This window comes from Microcaecilia unicolor, chromosome 3 (assembly GCF_901765095.1).
Source record: "Microcaecilia unicolor chromosome 3, aMicUni1.1, whole genome shotgun sequence".
Classification (NCBI taxonomy): domain Eukaryota; kingdom Metazoa; phylum Chordata; class Amphibia; order Gymnophiona; family Siphonopidae; genus Microcaecilia; species Microcaecilia unicolor.
This window is the reverse complement of record NC_044033.1, coordinates 502951279-502974485: the sequence shown is the minus strand read 5'-3', so window position 1 is coordinate 502974485 and position 23207 is coordinate 502951279. Positions and strand designations below refer to the sequence as shown.

Genomic DNA, 23207 nt, shown 5'->3' with positions numbered 1-23207 from the left:
GAAGGACAAGGTAGGAAAAGAGGGTGGAGGAGTGGCATTATATGTTAAGAATAATATTAAAGTGACAGAATTGCAGGACATATGAGAGAGAGAGAGAGAGAAAGAGAAGTGTGTGTGTGTGTGAGCGTCTGTGTGAAAGAGAGAGAGAGTATCAGAGTGAGTTCAGAGAGAGAGTGTGTGTGTGAGAGAGTCAGAGTGAGTTCAGAGAGAGAGAGTGACTGTGTGTGTGTGTGTGACAGAGAGAGTGTCAGTTGCTCGTTATAGCCAGTTGTTTGAGGCAGCAAAGCAGGGCTATGTGAAACATTCAGTGAGTGTGAGAGTGAGCTGCTAGGACTCCCTGTCACAGTGGAAGGTCAGTTGCTCGCTATAGCCAGTTGCTCGTGGGAGCAAAGCAGGGCTCGTTTTTCAGTCGCCTGCCCCCCCCCCCCCCCCCGGTTCCAATATTGTGTGTGTGTGTGTGAGAGAGAGAGAAAGTGTGTGTCTGTGTGAAAGAGACAGAGTGTGAGTGTGAGCTGCTAGGACCCTGTCACAGTGGAGGGTCAGTTGCTCCTTAAAGGCAGTTGTTTCAGGCAGCAAAGCAGGGCTCGTGTGTGTGAGAGAGAGAGCGAGAGAGGCCAGGGGAGAATGCAGAGTTGATGCACATGTCGCCCTCAGGCCGAGAACGTAGTGGGAGCCCTGCTTGATCACGTTAGGTGAGAAGTGGGTGGGGACCGGTGGACTCTTCTTCTCATTCTGTGTCGGAGGTGGGAACGCTGAAGTGAGGACAGAGTGAGCTGCTGCTGAGGACTGCTTGGCCTCCCCGTCTCCTCTTCATGCACTTATGTATCGTTTTATTTTATTGCCACTGCGCGAGGGGTGCTTGCCTGCTGTTGCTCTCCCCTTCACAGCTGTTCCGTGACTGCAATGCATGCGCGGAACGTTGATGACAGCTGCTCTCTACTGCGCATTTGTCACTTCTCATTTATATATGGGGCATGCTGTATGCTAAAGGACCATGGAGCTTGTGGACATGATGGCAGTATTGTTAGCGACTATGATAATCCATATAGTTACCATGAACATTAAGAAAATAGGAGAAGAATAAAAATAAATAAATAAATATATCCAGGTATTACAAAATCAGAAATACAGCACTAATACTTGCCAGCCCCATTTGGTTTTCTTGGAATTTAGGTTCTGAAATTCAACTAAAATAAAACCTTGCTAAAACTAAGAAAAACTTACCTTATGATTCCCTGAGAAGTGTTTTTGTTCACATTTAATCCTCTTAAGTAATCCATGATAAGGATTTGCAAATCACCCTCGTTCTCAAGTTCTTCCACATACAGCTCTGTAAACCTGAAAGACAGGCAAGTAGGCTTCAAAAACAGTTCCAACAGGCCAACAAGGCGCCAGAGAAAAGCTTTAGAATAAATCCCAGTGGTAAGCAGTGTACTGAAGAGTCATGGTATGCATTATGAATGTTTTTACCATGTGAGGTTATTTTATAGTTTATTAAATAAAAAAATAAACTAAAAAGAATAAACCCCAGTGGCAACAGTAGTCACGCTCATGACTCTGTAGGTTCAAGCCTCACTTTACCAACTAGCTTTCTGTGAGACCTTGAAAACATCACCACTTTATTGTGCTCCAAAACATCCTACCAATACCATCAGTAAAGCAGGTCTTTTCACGTATCTTAATAGGTGCTAGAATGGTAACCAGACTGTTCATTCAAGAAGTATAATCCCCTATACAGGTTATTATGCCTTACAGATGACTGGTTGAACCATGCTTACAATATGGAATATTTCACTCTCCTGGAACCAAAGACATGGCAATAAGTCTCACCACGTTATTGTTTAAAGCAGGGGTTTTCAACCCAGTCCTTGGGGCACACCCAGCCAGCAGCCAGTCAGGGCTTTCAGGATATCTCCACTGAATTCAATGGGGATATCCTGAAATCACCGAGTGGCGCAGGGTGTGTCCTGAGGACCGGGTTGAAAACCGAGGAGGAGTGATGCGTATGAGCTGGTTCATCAATGATTACTATGCAAAACAAAGGATGTCCCAGCCACTTCATAACCTTAAAGAAAGGACAATGTGCTGACCAGAGGAAGACAGCTCTGCACTGCAAATAACTTGTGAGGTCTGTGAATACATAATCCCCACAAAACAAAAAAAAAAAAAAAAAGTGATCAGCAACTAAGCCTCATCAGAAATAATGGAAGTTATAGAGAATAGCATATTAACATGCATTACACAACACTGTACCTGAGTAAACAGACCCTAAGACCTGCAACAAACTATTTTAAGTCAGATCCCTTCTAACTGTGACAGAATAGAAAATAAAATTTCAGACAGCCATGGTATTCACCATATAATTGTAAGGGATTGCTAAGGCTGGGCATAGCTTAAATGAGAAAATGTGGTCTTATCTGCTAATTTTCTTTCCTTGAATCCTACTAGACCAGTGCAGACAGATGAGTTATGCTCTACTACCAGCAAAAAGAAACAGAGACCATACATTTGTAAACCCTGCCCTCACAGAGTACCATATAGCCAGCTCCTCTTCAGTTTATTCTGAAACAAAGCAAAAAGTGGTTCCCCCCCCCCCCCCCCCGCCCCAATTCCACAGGCTTTCAAATGCAACCTGCTAAATCTTAAACCAATTCAAAGATAACTTCAGAAAAGGAGAAACTGTGGACTGGTTTGGTGGGACTCAAAGAAAATTAGCAGGTAAGACCAAATGTTTCCTTCTTTATCCACCAAACCAGTCCAGGTTAATGGGATATTACTGGACAGCTCCAATACTAAGCAGGATTATGTAACACATGCACTCAGCATACCTGCTGTGAAAGCAGCATCCACTCTGGAAAGGACATCCAACCTATAATGTCTGGAGAATGAGCAAGAGAGAGACCTCATAGCTGCCCTACAGATCTCTGTGGGAAACACTGCCTCAGCATTCATTCATAAGGTTGCCTGACCTCTGGTTGAATGATGCACTCTGAGTATCCTCGAGCCAACATGCTTGGTCAGTTTAGACACAGCTTCACTCTAACTTAGACAGATTTTATCCATTCTGTTTGGAGGATCAAACATCTGAACCCACTGGCTACCTCCAAGTAATGCAAAAGCACATCCAGGTAGTAGGGAATGAAAATCTGGTCCTTCCTAAAGGATGGCAGACACTACCCTATTCTCATAAAAAGTCAAAACCACCTTCAGCGGAAACAAGATAGGAGTTTTGGTTCAGACTGCACTAGCTCGCTGAAAAGTAGGAAGGGGTCCCTGGAAACAGCCTGGAGTTCAGAAAACTGTTGAATGAGAAAATGGTAATCCAGGACACTATCTTGAGAATAAACTCCATCAAGAACACTCAAAGTGGCTTAAAAGGAGAAACAGAAACAAGTGTGCTGATGAATAAATTATAATGTCAACTTAGAGACCAATCAAGCTGAAGGACAAAGCTGCTTCACTCCTTTCAGAAAAAGTAAAACATCAAGTTGCAATGACAAAGGAGCAAACTCAATCCATCCCCCCCCCCCCAAAAAAAAAAAAACAGGCCAGTACCACTACCTGCATATTCTAAGTACTTACCACCTAGCCTTTAAGTCTCTTGTAGTAAAGAAATGAACACAAAAGAGAGAAATTCTTTGACAACAAGCTTTGAACACTTTCTGTGCTCGTGTACGCCAAAAAGTTGGACCTCTTCCACTTCTGAAGGAGAGTAGAATTCTTTGTGAGATTCACATTTGTCAATTTAATACATGAACTAGCCGTTGAGCCCGTGAAAACGGGCTACTTTTGGAATGGGGGGGTTTCCGAGCCCCCCCCCCCCCCCCCCCGAGTCGCTGCCGCCGCCCCTCCACCCGGCCCGAGCAGCACTGTAAACTTACAATAGCACTCAGCAGCAGGCACATCAGCAAAGCTGCCGTCGGGGCGGGCTTCCTTCTCTGCCTGTGTCCCGCCCTCGTGTGACGTAACGTCGGCGAGGGCGGGACAAAGGCAGAGAAGGAAGCCCGACGGCAGCTTTGCTGATGTGCCTGCTGCTGCGTGCTGATGTAAGTTCACAGTGCTCGGGCCAGATGGAGGGGCGACGGCGACACCGGGGGAGGGGGGAGGGGGAGCGGTTCCGACGTCTACAGCATGCCAGCAGAGACTTCCCTCTCTGTCCCGCCCCCATCATCATGTATTGAAGCGGGGGCGGGGCAGAGGGAAGTCTCTACTGCGCATTTGCGTGTGAGTACGGTCACTCGCCGTTTATATGTTTGATTGTTCACACTGCAGTTGTGACAGCACTTCAAGTCAAAGTTAATTTACATACAAAGGAAAGAGGCCATTAAAGGCTGGCTGCTAACAGACAACAAACAACAAACTTTGCCTGAACCAAGTAAAGGAGGAGGAGTTGGAGTGTAACGACACTTAGACATATAGAGCAGCAGAACCCTCTTGCAAACTTTCTAGTAGAAGAGGAAATAGAAGTCTTGGCCTGGATAGGGTTTGGATAGTATCTGTATGTTTTTTAATTAGGTTGGCCACCTCCTCAAACTTGTTGCCAAATAAGTTTTCTCCTCGCTAAGAGACATCCGCTAGACGGTCCTGGACAGCGGATTCAAGGCAAAAATGCATGAAGATATGTCAAAAGTTTGCCTTGCTAAATATTTATGACAGCCTAGAAGTTTCCTGTGAAGCTTGTGGAATTCTTTAGCCTTCTCAGGAGGAAGGAATTTTGCAAAGGATAAAATCTCTAATAGAGAGTACTCTAAGTAAACTGTGGAATAAAGTTGATAATCTACTATGCAACTGGTTAGCATTGACGCTTGAAAAGTTTGTCTGCCAAGAGTCAAATGTTCTAGCTTCTCTTACTGGAGGAGCACAAGCATGAGATCTTGCACCATAAGTGTGTTTTAAAGCGGTTTCCAAGTAGGGAATGGTGAGGTAACTTTTTTTTTCAAACCCAGTGCAGTTCTGAATCCTATACATTGTATCAATTTCTTTGAAGCTAGCTGAACTGTTAGTGGAGTCTCCCAGTTTCTGATCAGAGTACTTTTCATAATTGTATGAAGAGGAACAGTGATTCCTTCTCTAGGAAGAGTGTAATAATCTAGAACCTCAAAAAGTTCAGAACAAGGTTCCTCCTCTGTCTCTTAATTTAAAAAGTATTGTTGAGGGGGAATTCAAGATGGCTGCCGCACCGGACGATTGTTGAAACGCTCTGGATGTTATGAGCTGAAAACACTCTTTTTTCCTTGGTAAAATGCCTCATACTAAACGTAAGGGAGTGTTGAGATTAGTGCCTCCACCTACCTCAACCCCCTCCACGGCTCAAACATCGCTGGACCGTTTCCTCTCCGGTGCCTCCAGAACTATACGGGGAGAGGATCCCATTGCGGGAAGGACTGGAGAAGCAGCCCCCCTGCCGGGAGAGGAAGTCTCCCTGTCTCCACCATCTCTTTCACAGATCCCTCTCAGCCCGGCGTCGAGAGCAGCCCTGGAGGGAAACCCCATCGACTCTGACGATGTGTCGATAGAGGCTTCCAGTGAGGGCCCAGGCATGCAGGCTACGACTCGGGGAGCTGGAGGAAGCATTGCTTCTGTAACACAGACCTCAGAGGTGACTCTACAAACACTAAAGGTGATGTTAGACCGGATTGCTACCATGTTGCAGAAGACTTCAGGTGATGTGCTTAATCTTAATACTAAGTTTGAAGACTTGAAAAACACCGTAGACTCTGTTAAAATGATTTAACAACAAAAGTGCAATCTTTACAACAAGAGGTAGATGCTTTAAATGCCTTTAAAAATGTTTCCACTAAGGACTCTATAGACCTTAGACGTAAGATTGAACAGATTGAGAACTTTAACAGACGCCTAAATCTCCGTCTCTTAAATTTTCCTATAATTGCGGGGGTAACTTTGATAGATACCTTTAAGAAATACCTGATAGAAATTTTGAATTTCTCTGCTGAGACAATACCCCCATTAAATAAAATATATTATATTCCTAAAACAAGAGAAGGAGGGCAAGGCTCTGAGAAAAGTATTCCTGACTTACAAAATATTTCTGATATTCTGGAACAATCCTCGGACATTATAATGAACAGAGCTACATTGGTTGTTTCTATGGTTTTTGAGCAGGACTACAATGCTATTCTAAGACTCTATTTTAGAAATTTGAAAGCTCAATTCTATGGCTCAAAAGTGTGGATATACCCAGACGTCACCAAGTCCACTCAACAAAAAAGGAAATTATTTCTTGCTTTAAAACAAAAGACAATAGATATTGGCGCTTCCTTTTTTCTTGCTTACCCGTGTAAATGTGTAGTTAAATTGGGTCAAACTAAATATATTTTCTTTTCACCGGAACAACTTAAATCATTTGTAGAATTGAAACAAGTGAAATGAAATTGTTTTTTTTCTGGAGAAAAAGCAGCTTTTTCCTTAATTTGAATATAAGTTTATAAAAACTTCTCTTACTCTTTTCCCCCCTCATTTAAATTGGGGTCTAAGAAAGGTTTATTTGTTATATAGTTCCTAAAGATAATTAACCAGTCTAAGTACATAAGTATGTATATATATGTATATATATACGTGTATGTGCAAATGTGTATATAAGTTATTATAATGCTTGAGAAATATGAATGACTGGATATTATTTTATTTCTTCCTGTATTTCTGCACAAGGTTATCCTTGAATAATGTAATTTAAAACTATAAATAAAGAAATAAAAAAAATAAAAAAAAGTATTGTTTTAGGCCATTTCATGGACAAAGCTAAGAAATGATATACTTTCTGGAGGCAGAGAAGGATCAGATAAAATGCCATAGGACATGTCCTGATCAGTCTCCCAGGAGAGGTCTGAGTTTGACTCTTCAAAGTACTGTTCTTGGGAAGTACATAGAAGAAAGCATCGACTAGAGCATCAGCTCTGCATCAAAAGTGCAGAGGAAGATAAGCCTCCGAAGGTGGAGAAAGTTTTCCCTCCAATGCCGACTCATGCATCAGTTGGGTTCGTGCTGCTTCCGACAATAGGCATCAAGTCAGTGTATGAGATATCCCCTGTGATCGTCTCTCCAATGTATTGATGGGCTGGGATGAGACTGGTGCAAGCACCCTATATGCCTATATAGAGTGTGAATGCAGTAGCCTTGAAAGTTCTTCTTTAAGCATTAAGATTTCCTTATGCAGAGTAGGTGTCGATATCCGTTGAGAAAACGGTGTGGAAGCAGCATGAGGCGTAAGGAGATCTCAAACACCTTGAAGGCTCTTGATGCAAAATAAGCTGAGGAGGAGAGGAGCAACAAGGATTTAGAGACCTTATGTGTACATGGTACCGGGTCCAATGTCAGAACATTCTGATGATATGTCGGTACACCAGATGTCAATGTAGGTTCCGCGTCTAGTGCCGAATCCCCAGCCATACTCTATGCAGATGCGAATATTGACACAGAACCCAAGTTTTTCAGGCTGGACTCTGCGGGCTTTAAGGGTCTTCATTTGCATACATTGGTAGAGGCTACACTGTATGTTCCTGTGCTCTGGACCCAAGCACTGAACACACCAATAATGGGGATCTGTGACAAATAGTACGATTGCATCAAGTACACTTCTTAAAGCCACTCAGCACCCTTGTTGACATGGAGGGATAAAACAACTGACACAAGGTCAAAAGGCTCTATGGCCCAGGGAGCTCGAGTAGACACATATCCGAAATTAGTCAATGTTTCCCTAGGCAATAGAAGAGCATAGAGGCCCCAAAGGCTGAAAATTGAAAAAAATTAAAATTAATTGGAAAAAATGAATAAATGATTAAGTTAATATCAAAAACAGAAAAATATGAACAACAATATACGCATATATCCCGGAAGGCACCAAAAAGACAAATCTTGAGGCGTAGAGGACAGATTAAGAAAACCACCTCTCTGCTCCACAGAAAATGATAGACTGCTGATTCTGCGCTCGAGCGTTGGGCGGAAAGACACCCACACATGTGCAGTGGGGGTACTGCCTCAAAGACAAAGCGGCAATGCACTTGGCAGTGTCTATAACAGGCTCTGTGGATGACATCACCCACACGTGAGAATGTTATGCCTGCTTATCCTCAGAGAAAAACATTGAATTCACCTTACATTTTCTCAGAAGGATTTGGTGAACAAAGTAGTCCAGCTATATGCTGGCTCAGTGTTTATGTTGGCTGCAAGGAAAATAAACAACACAGGCCAAGGTAAGCTGTCAATATATACCAGGATATCTGAAACCTTTTGGGCCTAATTTACTAAGCTTTGTGCACCATCGACATGGCATGGGAGTATTATTAGTCTTAGTTTAAAACTTTTTTAAAAATATAATTAATGTGATATATTTTCTCCACATACCTGTTCCTTATTCCTGGAGGTAGATTTTTCTTGCCAACATCTGTAGCTGGATTCATGCACGCAAATAAACGAAAGTCTGGATGACGCATCAGGGGCTCTAAAAGAAAGAGATGTATAACTCCTTTGCTCATGGGAGTTCTCTCCATTCTCATCACAGGAGTACAACTTATTATTTAGAAAGTGTAAATTTATTTTATTGAAACTTAATATGTACCATCTTTGTTAAACTGTAAGCCACATTGACCCAAACTTTTGATTGGAAAATGAGGAATATAAGAACTAATAAATTAAATGAAATTAAATAAACCACCTCTCGCGGTAAATACATTGAAGCTCCCAACTCAATACTCCCTCTCTATGTTGCAAGATACAGCTATAAATGGAGTCTTGGGGCCCTTGACATAAATATCTTCCCCATAGATAGAAAACATGAAAAACCTTTTAGAAACTCCTCTGTTCAGGAAAGGGTTAATTTATTTAATTTACCACCACTGCTATATCTCCTTTCAGTCAAACAAAGCCCATCAGTATGCTCACATTTCCTTTATGTATCATATCCACCATTTTAATCCACACATTTAAGGATGAGGTATAGGCATATACAGTCGGTCCCTCACCACAAATCAACAGCTAAGACCACCTGGGATGAACTGCATGAAACAAGAAGCAACCTAGACAGACAAAACAGATGGACCCTCTCTGTTCCCTATCTGCTATCATAATCTATGTTTATGTATAGTGGAAGAGGAACCAAACTGTTAATCTAAACCAAACAAAATGGCCGCCTTTGTTTACTCCTGACTAATAATTGTTAATGGACGTGTCCTCCAGAAATCTGTCCAAACTTTTTTTTTTAATATCCAGTTATATTCAGTTGCTCTAACTACATTCTTTACAACGTTTCACAGCTGTATATTGTCCAAATCCTAATTTTACAATATGTTTTAAATGTGCTACATGTTAGTTTCAAGGCATTTACTCTAGTCCTAGTACTGTGAAAACATAAAAGTCCATTTCCTAGTCATCTATTGTACCCCATTCATGATTTTATAGACTTCATTACGTATCCCCTCAGCTGTCTTATCCAATCTGAGCAACCCTAACCTATTTAGCTTTTAGAGAAGCCATTCCACCCATTTTACAATATCATATGAGCTTAACCAAAAACAGAAATACTAATGGTAATAAATATAAATGGGGTATAGAGCCTGACCGAAACCAGGATCTTCATTTTCTGGCAAAACCAATTCTATGAACAAAATTGGCTGCTTGGTTTTGGCAGAAACCAAAACTGCCCCCCCTCCAACTAATTGAAAAACCCCTCCCAAACCCAGCCTCCTGGCCACAGCATCACTTGCCCCCCCCCCCCCCCAAGCCTACCTCGGGATCTCCCAAAACAGTCTCGCAAAGCTGCCGCGGGAAGTCTCGGCAGCCATTTGGACAGAGCAGTGGCACAGGGCACGAATGAGTGGGGTTCATTCCTTCCTGTTCCCAAAGATGGCCTAGGGGTGGTTGGGCATGGCCAGTGGAGAGTGTTTGTGGGAAAGTTTCAGTTTCAGCCAAAAATGCACTGGCATTTTTAGACAAAATCTGAACCCAGATTTTAAGCCACTTTTAGTGCTGAAACCAAAATTTGGTTGGCCTCTAGTGGTCGGCCATCAATGCTATTAATTTGAGAGCACTCACAAACATTTCATTAACCACATTTCAAATCATATAAAGACAATTCAGGTTTTCATTATATGCTGTCAGTGCACTAAAAGACAAAAGTCTTCCCAGAGAATGAACTAATAGCCTTTTCTGATTCCTATACCATTTGAAGAACTTTCCAAAATACAGTAACGTTAAATGCAGTAATTTACTAAATTAAGACCAGCGTAGACCATCGAGTCTACCCAGTAAAGTGGTAAAGGTTTTAACTGTTGTTCACTAATCCTAAAGCTAAACAAAGACAAAATTAGTAATACTTATAAAATTATAAAAATGTGAGAGATAGAGGATCCCTAAATAGGAAGAGGATGGAATCCAAGTGAAGAGAATTTACATTGATAATTTTACGAAGTGCAAAAAGTGGTTTAAATTCTCAATGTAAATTCTCTTCAATTGAATTCCATCCTCTTCCTATTTAGGGATCGTCTGTGTCTATCTCACACATTTTTATAATTTTATAAGTTCCTATCTCCACTACCCTTTCCATGAAAAAAGTATTACTAATTTTGTTTTTGTTTAGCTTTAGGATTAGCGTCCTCTGTGCATTATGCTTTTACAAGGGTATCCAATAAACAGGACCAAGTATAGATGCAGGGATATTTAATACATAACAAAATCAATTCTCCCAGCAAACATTCTTGAAGTATCAATTTTTAAATACCATCAACCGCATTCATATTAATTCCACTAACGTTAGTGAACCTGCTCACTTTGGTATGGCAAGCACAATTCAACATTTTCTAATTGGCATTTTGGTCCTTATTGCATTTCACAGGCATATTAATATTTCATCCTTTTTTGCTTTGATTTTTTTCTTGTATACTGTTTTGTAAAAAAAAACCTTTTGTATGTAAATCCATGTTTACTGCACTGCTGTAAATGTTCATGAGCATGTCACTTTTGATTTAGTCACAGACACACTAACTATTCTGGAACTCTTACATTTTACGTGTTGTTTTAGATTTTATATTATGTCTTTATGATTGTATCATGTTTTCATTAATGTTTTTAAGTAGACCCATGAGGCAACCCTTCATAGGGTGAAACGTGAACCTCGTTGGGATTTGCTTTAATAAAATTGCTTTTGGACTATCTGGATCTGCCTGTTTTATTCATTATTATTGATGCAGGTCTGAAGTGCCTCAAGTGTTTTTAGGAAAAGTCCTAGCCAGCTACTTAACCCAGCTAGCAGCAGATCACTTTTCCTGGCTACTGAAAACTCATTGGATAGGTTCAACACTTCCAACGCTCCTGAAATCAGACAGAGTAGCTCAGGCTTCCTGAATATCCAGGAACAATGACTGATCTTCCTCAGCAGGGAATCTGCTTCCACCTCCAAAGGGTCTTCAACCCAGTGATCCTCTGTCTCATGAATGTCCTCCACTAATGATCCTGGAGATGCTGAGCCCTCTCAGAACCCCAAAGTGCCCTCCTGGGTGTGAACTAGAAGTTCTTTTTTCAAGCAAAATGCCTGAAGCAGAAGCATAAATTTCAGAGAAAAAAAAAAAAAAAAGAGAATCCTCTGAAGGCAAACCCACTCCCGAGACCTGCAGGGAGAATACAGGGGTCTTGTCTGCCTGTTGCTGCATCACACTCACAGTTGCTAAGATGGCGGACATTCCTGTCAAAAGTACATCTGCATTCTACAGGCATTCCCATTTTGATACACCTCCACTTTTTCACAAAGCCACCCACTCTGACCTAAGACCTCCGGAGAGCCATGGGACTCCTGCCATCCCTGATCCATGTCAGCCCATATGTGGCCTACCATTAGTGAGGGAAACAACACATCTATCACCATAGAACCCACTCCAACTATTCTCAGACAGGACCACCATACCTTGCCGCTTCAGGCCCTCACACCACACGACTGGGCAATCCCCTTTTATAATGCCTCTGTGGCTCCTCAGCCTGTCATGTTAGTATGTCCTGAAGCTTCTACCTGCTGAACAAGCTTGAAATTATTACTGTTTTTACATAAGTACATAAGTATTGCCATACTGGGAAAGACCAAAGGCCCATCAAGCCCAGCATCCTGTTTCCAACAGCGGCCAATCCAGGTCACAAATACCTGGCAAAATCCCCAAAATGTACAAAACATTTTCCCCAAGTCCATTTAATAACGGTTTATGGACTTTTCCTTTAGGAAGCCGTCCAAACCTTTTTTAAACTCTGCTAAGCTAACCGCCTTTACCACATTCTCTGGCAACGCATTCCAGAGTTTAATTACACATTGAGTGAAGAAATATTTCTCCAATTCGTTTTAAATTTACTACATTGTAGCTTCATCGCATGCCCCCTAGTCCTAGTATTTTTGGAAAGCGTGAACAGACGCTTCACATCTACCAGTTCAACTCCACTCATTATTTTATAGACCTCTATCATATCTCCCCTCAGCCACTTTTTCTCCAAGCTGAAGAGCCCTAGCCGCTTTAGCCTTTCCTCATAGGGAAGTCGTCCCATTCCCTTTATCATTTTCGTCGCCATTCTCTGCACCTTTTCTAATTCCACTATATCTTTTTTTGAGATGCGGCGACCAGAATTGAACACAATATTCGAGGTGCGGTCGCACCATGGAGCGATACAAAGGCATTATAACATCCTCATTTTTGTTTTCCATTCCTTTCCTAATAATACCTAACATTCTATTTGCTTTCTTAGCTGCAACAGCACACTCAGCAGAACATTTCAACGTATCGTCAACGACGACACCTAGATCCCTTTCTTGGTCCGTGACTCCTAACGTGTGTGATGGAAAATATTAAGAATTGCTTTTCAGTCTTACTTTGATCAATAATACATTTTAAACTCTTCTGTATTTTACTTGCCTGGTATATATCAAAGAACAGGCTGGAAGGAATGAGATAAGGCACCTCTCAAGAACAAAGCAAGTCCCTGAAGCCAGCTTGTGCAGAAGGGGGGTGGGTACTCTTGAGGTTCGGTAAATAAGTCACCTGGCCAGTGGTTTGTTTTCTTGAACCGACTGTGACGGCATCCCCAAGCACATTTCTGGATAAGTTTTAGCTTAAAAAGGGGGCTTGTTGCGGCGGAACTCTGGGGCTCATTCTGTGGATGGAAGCATTGTGCAGAAAAGACTTGTTCCTGGTCTGGACGCTTCAGGCTTTCACTGCAACGGGCCCCCCAGCTGATGAGATAAGGGCCTGAATGATGTAATTCCTGATCAGTGATGATGATCTATGTGTGTGTGTGTATATATATATATATATATATATATATATATATATATAATTTTATTTTTCTATAGCCTTCCTTTAGTAATGTACTCAATTAGTGTGTGTATTTCTTAATCCTTGTGATGCAGTAACAATTGTGACTTATACACTCTCCAATTAAAGTGCAAATAAAGAGTTTCATTTACCCAATACAAATCTAAAAGAATCTGTAGTATTTTATTCTGTGAGCTGTCTGTGGTGATCAAGTGAGCAGGCTGCAAATAGTGAAGCAATACAACGTGGAACCATTTAACGACTCTGAATAACTTTGTCTCATCAGCAAATTTAATTACCTCACTAGTTACTCCCATCTCTAGGTCATTTATAAATATGTTAAAAAGCAGCTGTCCCAGCACAGAACCCAACTAACTACCCTTCTCCATTGAGAATACTGACCATTTAACCCTACTCTTTGTTTTCTATCTTTTAACCAGTTTTTAATCCACAATAGAACACTACCTCCTATCCCATGACTCTCCAATTTCCTCTGGAGTCTTTCATGAGGTACTTTGTCAAACGCCTTCTGAAAATCCAGATACACAATATCAACCAGCTCCCCTTTATCCACGTTTGTTCACCCCTTCAAAAAAATGTAGTAGATTGGTGAGGCAAGATTTCCCTTCACTAAATCCACGTTGACTGTCTCATTAATCCATGCTTTTGAATATGCTCTGTAATTTTGTTCTTAATAATAGTCTCTACCATTTTGCTCGGCACCAACGTCAGACTCACCGGTCTATAATTTCCCGGATCTCCTCTGGAACCTTTTTTTAAAAATTAGCATTACATTGGCCACCCTCCAATCTTCCGGTACCACGCTCGATTTTAAGGATAAATTACATGTTTCTAACAATAGCTCCGCAAGCTCATTTTTCAGTTCTATCAGTACTCTGGGAAGAATACCATCCGGTCCAGTTTGTAGAACTGCCCCATTACATCCTCCAGGTTTACAGACAATTCATTAAGTTTCTCCGACTCGTCAGCTTCAACTACTATTTCCGGCACCGGTATCCCACCCAAAATCTTCCTTGGTGAAGACCGAAGCAAAGAATTCTTTTAATCTCTCCGCTACGGCTTTGTCTTCCCTGATCGCCCCTTTTACTCCTCGGTTATCTAGCGGTCCAACTGATTCTTTTGCCGGCTTCCTGCTTTTAAAATACCTAAAAAAATATTTTTACTATATGTTTTTGCCTCCAACGCAATCTTTTTTTCTAAGTCCCTCTTAGCTTTTCTTATCAGCGCTTTGCATTTGACTTGACATTCCTTATGCCGTTTCTTATTATTTTCAGTCGGTTTCTTCTTCCATTTTCTGAAGGATTTTCTTTTAGCTCTAATAGCTTCCATCACCTCATTATTTAACCACGCCGGCTGTCGTTTGGTCTTCTGTCCTCCTTTTTTAATACACGGAATATATTTGGCCTGGGCTTCCAGGATGGTGATTTTGAACAGCATCCACGCCTGATGTAAATTTTTGACCCTCGCAGTCGCTCCTCTAAGTTTTCTTTTCACTGTTCTTCTCATTTTATCATAGTCTCCTTTTTTAAAGTTAAATGCTAATGTATTTGATTTCCTATGTGTACTTACTTCAAAGCTAATATCAAATACGATCATATTATGATCACTGTTATCAAGCGGCCCCAGCACCATTACCTCCCGCATCAGATCATGCGCTCCACTAAGGACTAGGTCTAGAATTTGTCCTTCTCTCATTGGTTCCTGTACCAGCTGCTCCATAAAGATGTCCTTGATTTCATCGAAGAAGTTTACCTCCCTAGCGTGTCCCGATATTACATTTACCCAGTCAATATCAGGGTAATTGAAATCACTCATTATTATTGTGTTGCCCAGTTTGTTTGTGTCCCTAATTTCCTATAACATTTCTGCATCCGTCTGTTCATCCTGGCCAGGCGGATGGTAGTACACTCCTATTATTATCCTTTCCCCCTTTACACATGGAATTTCAATCCACAGTGATTCCAAGAAGTGTTTTGTTTCCTGTTTTCATGATATCTTTGAAAGATACCTTATCCCAAACCATGTACTTTTGAGCGACTGTCGGCTTTCCCCAAGTTTCTAGTTTAAAAGCTGTTCTATCTCCTTTTTAAACGCCAATGCCAGCAGCCTGGTCCCACCCTGGTTAAGGTGGTGCCCATCCTTTCAGAATAGGCTCCCCCTTCCCCAGAATGTTGCCCAGTTCCTAACAAATCTAAAAACCCTCCTCCCTGCATCATCATCTCATCCTGCAGCGCCTGTTAGATTCTGTTAATGCTGTGGTACAAAGTTCCTAAAACTAAGTGGAAAAGACTATGGAGACTAGTTGACAAAATCCGCTTTTTATATTTTTATTTTACCTAACACTAACCTACAATTCCTCCTTTAAACCCCCAATCTTTTAAGTTCCCAAAGTACAAACAAAATAGCGTTCACTTACCAGAGAAATGCTCTCTTCTCTCGGAACTTCTCAGAAAGAAAGTTCAGTGGGACCTTTCCTCTTTATACAGTTTTGAATCTAAGGCGCCTCTTTTACTAAAAACCAATCTCTTCAAAATGGCCTACCCCAACAACCCCACGTAAACCTCGTCACCCAGCAACACAGCATGACTATAATCGTACTGGCCAACACGCAATCTTTATCCCTTGCAACCCTCTACTTATAATTCATATGATCACTATACAACCTTGTATCTGTTATCAACTGACTGGGCAAACACCTTGACGGTACTATGTAAGCCACATTGAGCCTGCAAATAGGTGGGAAAACGTGGGGTACAAATGCAATAAATAAATAAATAAACGGGCTCTTTGAAGCTGACTCAGCAACCTATGCAAGTATTCAACTTCCCCACACCTTAATTAACACTTAATTGAGGTTGCTGGATGAGCTACCAGAGAAATGCTCTCTTCTCTCGGAACTTCTCAGGAAGACAATTCAGTGAGACCTTTCCTTTTTATATAGTTTTGAATCTAAGGGGCCTCTTTTAAACAGGCTCTCTGAAGCTGACTCAGAAAGCTATGCAAGTATTCTACTTCTCCACACCTTAATTAACACTTAATTGAGGTCGCTGGATGAGCTACCAGAGAAATGTTCTCTTCTCTCAGAACTTCTCAGAAAGAAAGTTTAGTGGGACCTTTCCTCTTTATATAGTTTTGCATGCAAGTTTCATTTTTTCTAGTATTGCTGCTTGCTGAGCCTAACATCTTAAGGTAACTTTCCAGTTTAGTATTTTGCCTTCATATTTTTTTTCTAGTTCCTTGTGTAATATCTGTTGTGTCATGTGTTATTCATGTGTGATCAAGATGCAGTATTTATTCTGCTAGTATGTAGCATTTGCAGCCCTTTTTGTTTTGTTTTTCATTAGGTAGTGTACTGGTGTTTTAGAGCCCGGTGTAATTACAGTGCTGCCTTTCCACGCATAAGGTTGTAGCTCATCCTGTCCTTGGAATTAGTGCTGTTATGGTTTGGTAAAGTTATGAGTGTGTTTTTGCACAAGTTTGTGTACGGTGTTTTGTAGTGGAGAGATTGTGTGTTGGCCGTACTGAGGTGGCACCAAAACATCAGAAAGGGATTTAGAGCCTAAATCATGACACACTACCTCTTGAAGGATCTACATATAGAGCTTAAGCATTTCTAAGGTCTACACTGGCATGGTAAGGGAAAGGGGATGGGGAAATACTACTGGAGAGGAAGAGGGCGTGCTGGGTAAGGAGGAAGGAAGGAAGGAAGGGAGGAAGGAAGAGCTGGCTTTTTTGGGAATAACCATAATGTGTATGTATGAGATATCTCTTTCTCCCTTCCTTCCTTCATATTAGCATATTCGTGTGTGTGTGTGTGTATATATATATATACACACACATATACATACACATACATATATGCAAATGAATATGCTAATATGCCCCACCCCATGCTTTCCCCCCCCCCCCAATAAACAAACTACACCCATGGGTAGATATTTCAAATGGGTGCTGCTGCCACATGTAGCCAGCACATACAAGTCCATTTCTACATTTCTCTATGATAGCAGATCCTTTTCAAAAATACTATTTGAATTGTACACATCATAAGAACACAAACATTGCTATCCTGGGACAGAACAAAGGTCCATCAAGCCCAGCATCCTGTTTCCATACCTATCTCAATTTTGATTTTTACATTCTTTCTGAAATCTGCCTTCATATGCACTAATAGTGTTATCACCCACTGTTAAAGAATGAACCCTTTAGAGTCCTGTAAACATTTGATTCAATTCACTTTTCCTTTTCAAGATCAATAATACAAACTTCAAAACAGGTCATAGTACAAATCCCCAGGGTAACCCACCATCTCTTTTCACCAAGAAAACTGATCAATCCTACTACTCTTTTCCTATCCTATCAATTACCAATCCATATTAGGAAAGCCTCCTATCCCAAACTCCCTCAGGAGTTTCTCAAGAAGGGCTTTATGAAATGTTTGCTGAAAACTCAGATGCACTGTATTGACTGTCTCACATTTATTTACACCTTCCCTCCCCTAAATCTTTACTTGCTCTTCATCAACAACTTCCCTCTACCCATATGCCCAGTAATGCCAACCTTATTTCAAATATTTTGTCTCACATCAAAGAGACTCACTGGGCAGAAGTTTCTAGGATTAATTTCAATTGGAACAGTGGCTACCCTCAGATTTTACACAGACCAGCACATTTTAATGACAGGTTACAGATTACTAGAAACAAGTTTATTCATACTAGATTCATGCTTTAGTTCCTTAAAACCTAGGCTGAATATCATCTGGTCCCAGTGATATTTAGTTCAATTTAGCACCTATTCTACATTCATACTGAATTCAAACAAGTGCTCTGAATCATTATCTATAAAGAATGGTTCTAGCATGGGATACTAATTTCTCCAAAGTCACAAAAATAGACCAGTTGTAGAAGGGTTGATTAAATTCGGACAAAACAATGTACAGATATCGCGTCCCTCGCCTGTCACGCCTCTCACCTGAGCAGCGCAGCGCCCGCAGAGGACACACTCCAGAATTGGCCGCCTTCCCTCGCGCCATTGGCCGGCCTTTCTAGTTCCCTCTCTAGATCACCGACCATCCTGGCCACGCTGCTCCCGATGGCCGGCCATTGGGCCCGCGTCAACAAAGTCGAAGAACATGGCACCGGCGTTCGAGGGCCGGCTTCTCTTCCAGATGCGGAGCCCGGGAAGCGAGGCTGCACCTTGTGGTTTCCCGATTGGTTGGTTGAAGCGGGGCTCTGCCTCAGGCCCTACGTTACGCCTATCCTGGATGCTCCTCAGACGACGTCTCCTGTGGTCCCTGCGCTCCCCAGCTGACTCTCGGCTCCCTGATGGGGAGGGCTATTTAAAGGAGCAGCGTTTCTCATGATTCTTGCTTTGGCTTCTCGTCTCAGAGGACTTAAGCTTCCGTGTGCTGTCTCCAGACTTCTCTTCTGATTGACCTGACTTGTTTGACCTCTGCTAGTTCCTGACATTCCTCACTTGCTGCCAGCCCTGACCTCTGCTGGTTCCTGACATTCCTCACTTGCTGCCAGCCCTGACCTCTGCTAGTTCCTGACACTCCTCGCTTGCTGCCAGCCCTGACCCCTGCTAGTGCCTGACGCTCCTCGCTTGCTGCCAGCCTGTCCGCTGCCCGGTCCCAGTCCTCCCTCCGCCTGGCCAGTCGGCCAACCCCTGCGGTTCTGGAAGTCCCGTTGGCCGCCTGCAGCTGGGAGCTCAACTTCCGGTGAACTGCGGTCGCCACGGGTGAAGTCTAGGGGTTGTTCGGCTGTCCTTTCGAGGGCTGCGGTCACCTTCACCTCCGCCCTCCAGTAGGACCAAAGGGCTCACGGGATTTCCATCCAGGACAACAGATTAATTATATAAGAAGGACAAATGGATCCTCAGTGTCCCATACCTAACCATGCAATAGGGGTCCTTTTTTCCCACTACTGATAGTTATAATATGTTTTTGGAGACCTTTTTCAATAAATAGTTTCTTTGGATAATTATAGACCCAATTAACCTATAGACCACTGTGATACTGTCATGATGTTTCCTCACTGGATGAAAAAGCCATTGTATCATATACGAGCTTTAGGTCTGGGCCAGTTAAGCCAACATCCTAAGCACATTAAGGGAGTCAGAGGAAGAAAACCTTTTTGTGGAAGAGAACTAAGGCTCTCTACTGATCTTGGAAGTGACAAGGAGAGCCAGGGTTCTGTGAGAAAGTCTGAGAAATGAAAAGAGAAAAACTCCCAGCATAGGAGTCAGCTCTCCAGATGCCAATAGGTGCGATGCACCCCCCCCCCCCCCCCCCAATACTAAGCAACTCCTTCATTGTGCCCGAGCGATCTGTATTACGTTTAGCACCCTCAATCATTTTAAAATGCTGGTGCCCACGGTTCCCAGAATGTATTTCTATAGTCTTGTACCTGTGTCTCCTCTGTCCAGCAACACCAGGGACCCGCAGCAACCTTCCAATAAACCACTCAGGCATTCCAGTGTTTCTGCTGCAGCCAGATTGATTTCATCTAACAAGATCCATTCTCCTTTCTTCACTGCTTGCGTCAGAGTACCCTAATAGCAAAAGACATATTATTGACTCTCAGCACCTGTGAATCATGTAAGGAACAACCAAACACCTGGTGTAGTTATGTTATTTGGACCTGCAATACCCAGGGGCAAGTGGACACAATATGAACCATTCCACCTCTTGAGTACTGGAGGTGTGTCAAAGGAAAAAAAATAAAATAAAAATGAGGAATCTGAAAAAAAAAATTGCTACATTGTAAATGACACTCCAGAGCTAGCAGCAATCGTACAAAAAAAAAAATCACTTTTTTTTCTTTTGTTGATCCCTACCACCATTTTCCACATATACGCTTATTTTGTTGATTTGTGACATTTTTGATTCCCCCTCTCATGCCAGTAATTAAAGGAAATCTTTACCTCCACAAATGCAAACACCAAAGCATTTTCTGTCATTTTCATCTGCTGCTGGGCATGGTTCAGTCGAAGACCAAATGCCTCCCACTTCTCTTTCAGAAGTGACCCTGAGAGAGAAGACAGAGGGGGTGGTTTAAAATCACTGGTATGGGAAACTGATTATATTCACATGGTAGTGAACTGTTCATTTTTTTTTGGTTGTAGCTTGACAAAAATGTAACTTCTCACTGTAAAATATTAACAGTAGGATGGACTGGCCAGGAGGCAGTTTTCAGCAAGATAAATGTGCCCTTAAAAATGCCAAACACATTGTCTGCAGCTAAACCATGCATACGAAAGAATTTAGAACGTAAGACAAAATTACAGCCAGTTTCAACTTAACGTCTCATCCTGCTCCCCTGGAGAACAGACCAAGCATACAGCAACCTATCACCATGACAGGGTAACAGTTCCGTCTAAATTGGCAACCTATGTTTCTCTGACTCTGCACCTAAGGTACTCAAGCACGACGCCTGGGCCAGTCTCAGAACCCCAAATTAGGAACAGAACTGAATCTTAAATTACTGAGTGAACAGGTAAATTGTACAAAATACAGCACAGATCAGGAGAGAGATCTTGGGGTGATAGTGTCTAGGGATCCCAAGGTGGCTCAAGGAGGGAGCTGTTGCCTGAAAAATGCTAGGCTGCATAGAAAGAGGCATAACCAGCAGAAGAAAGGAGGTGTTGCTGCCCCTGTACAAGTCATTGGCGAGGCCCCACTTGGAGCATTGTGTCCAATTTTGGAGGCTGTATCTCTTCAAGGACATAAACTGACTTCAGATGGTTCAGAAGAAGGCAACAAAAATGGTTCAGGGTTTGCGCCATAAGACGTGGAGAACTCAAATATGTATGCACTAAAGAAAAGGAGAGAAATAGGTGATATGATACAGACATTTAAGTACTTGAAAGACATTAATATTCAAATAAACCTCTTCCAGATATGTAGGGGCAGTAGAACTAGAGGACACGAATGGAGGTTGCAGGAACAACCTTCCTGGGGAGGCAGTAGAGTCAAAAGCAGTAAGCGAATTCAAAAACAGAAGAGATAGACACAAGGGATGCCTAAATAGAAAGAGGGTGGAAACTAGAGAGCTGCACAGGAGCAGGGATAGCAGGAATCCCATAGGGATCCCCTCCAGGTCTGCGGGGATCCCATGGGGATGGACTCAGGTCTGCAAGATCCCTGCGGAAGTGTCTTCCCTCCCCTGAGCACAGGATGCCCTTACGGCATACTTCAAGGTACCCTGGTGATCTAGTGGCTTCTTTGGGGCAGGAAAGATCACCACTTCTTTCATACTTGCTGCCGTAGTACTGATCCTCTCGTCTCCGCTTTTTTTAAATGGCTGCCAAGACATCTAGTGGTGGAAGTCTTGCAAGGCCACCGCTGGACGTCTCAGCAGCCATTTAAAAAAAGCTGAGACACCGAGAGGATCAGTGGCAGCAGGCAGGAAAGAGTGGGGATCTTTCCTTCCCTGAAGAAGCCACTAGACCCTCAGGGTGCCTTGAAGTATGTGCCAGAAGGGTACCCAGGGCTGGAGAGGAGATGGATGGATGGAGTCGGGATGATAAGAAGTTAAAGCCATTTAGGTGAGTCTCACTTTGCCCTTCCTCTAGCAGCCGTCATCGCCATACACTCAAAATAAAACAAGCAAACCTATGAGCTGCTGAATCCACACTGTGGTTCTTTATTGTTAGTAGCATTTTTATTTCATCTCACTTATTTTCAAATGTGCCAGCTTGTGCAGCATATGGATGAACACAGAGGAAGTATAATAATAGAATAACTTTTCATAGAGTCGTAATCTGTTATAAGTCGTAATCAGTGTGTAATTTGGAGGGGCTGGTTATAGGAACCATGGAGAAATTAGATCTTACCTGCTAATTTGCTTTCCTTTAGTCCCTCCGGACCGGACCAGGATTGGACTGATGGGTTGTGCTCGCCTACCAGCAGGTGGAGACTGAGAAAAACTCTGACTCTAGAGAGCCAATAGGAGCCCTGGCCATGTGACCTTAGCCTCAGTATTTGAATAACAAAGCAGGAAAGAAAGAAAGAAAGAAAGACCATCTGTGCCTTATGGAATCCTAGCAGCCACAAAGCACTCGGCAATGCCAAGTATCAGAGCTCACCAACAACTCTTACCAGAGAAGTGGTATGGCCCGATTTGTATTACTGCTCACCAGCAACTCTCACCAGAGAAGTGGTATGGCTCCCTTGTCTTACAGCTCACCAGCAACTCTCACCAGAGAAGTGGTATGGCTCACTTGTCTTATAGCTCACCAGCAACTCTCAACAGAGAAGTGGTATGGCTCACTTGTCTTATAGCTCACCAGCAACTCTCACCAGAGAAGTGGTATTGCTTACTTAAAGTTTCACATATGTATACTAGCATGGCTTACTTAAAGGTTCACATATATGTACACCAGCAATTGGGTACCCAGCAACTCTCACCAGAGAAGTGGTATGTCCCTTTTGTAGGAAAGCTCACCAGCAACTCCTACCAGAGAAGTGGTATGGCTCACTTGAATTAGAACTCACCAGCAACTCTCAGCACAGAAGTGCTAAGGACCTCAAAGTTCTATACATATATAGATATATAAACATATACATACATATATAGATATATAAATACATACATACACATATATTCCAGCAACTGAACCCACCAGCAACTCCGACCAGAGACGTGGCATGGTCCACTTAAAGTCCTATATATGTACAAGCGTCTTTGTTTTTCTTTTTTTTTTTTTTCTTTTTTTTTTAATACCCCGTTGAAAAAGTGACAAAATATGGGAGGGGCCTGGTCCGGTCCGGAGGGACTAAAGGAAAGCAAATTAGCAGGTAAGATCTAATTTCTCCTTCCTTAGCGTCCCTCCGGACCGGACCAGGATTGGACTGATGGGAAGTACCAAAGCAGTAACCTTAAGGGA

The 23207-nt window shown here is 42.3% G+C and overlaps 1 protein-coding gene across 1 annotated transcript in view; it reads right to left on the bottom strand.

Moving 5' to 3' along the window:
* Positions 1-23207, bottom strand: part of MDN1 (midasin AAA ATPase 1) — a 548987-nt gene that overhangs the window by 398557 nt on the left and 127223 nt on the right. Inside the window, exons 17-20 of the mRNA XM_030199093.1 lie at positions 20244-20347; positions 19727-19871; positions 8362-8458; positions 1225-1338 (exon numbers count right to left, since the gene is read on the bottom strand). Of these exons, the coding sequence (XP_030054953.1) occupies positions 1225-1338; positions 8362-8458; positions 19727-19871; positions 20244-20347 (460 nt within the window). The remainder of the gene's footprint in view (positions 1-1224; positions 1339-8361; positions 8459-19726; positions 19872-20243; positions 20348-23207) is intronic.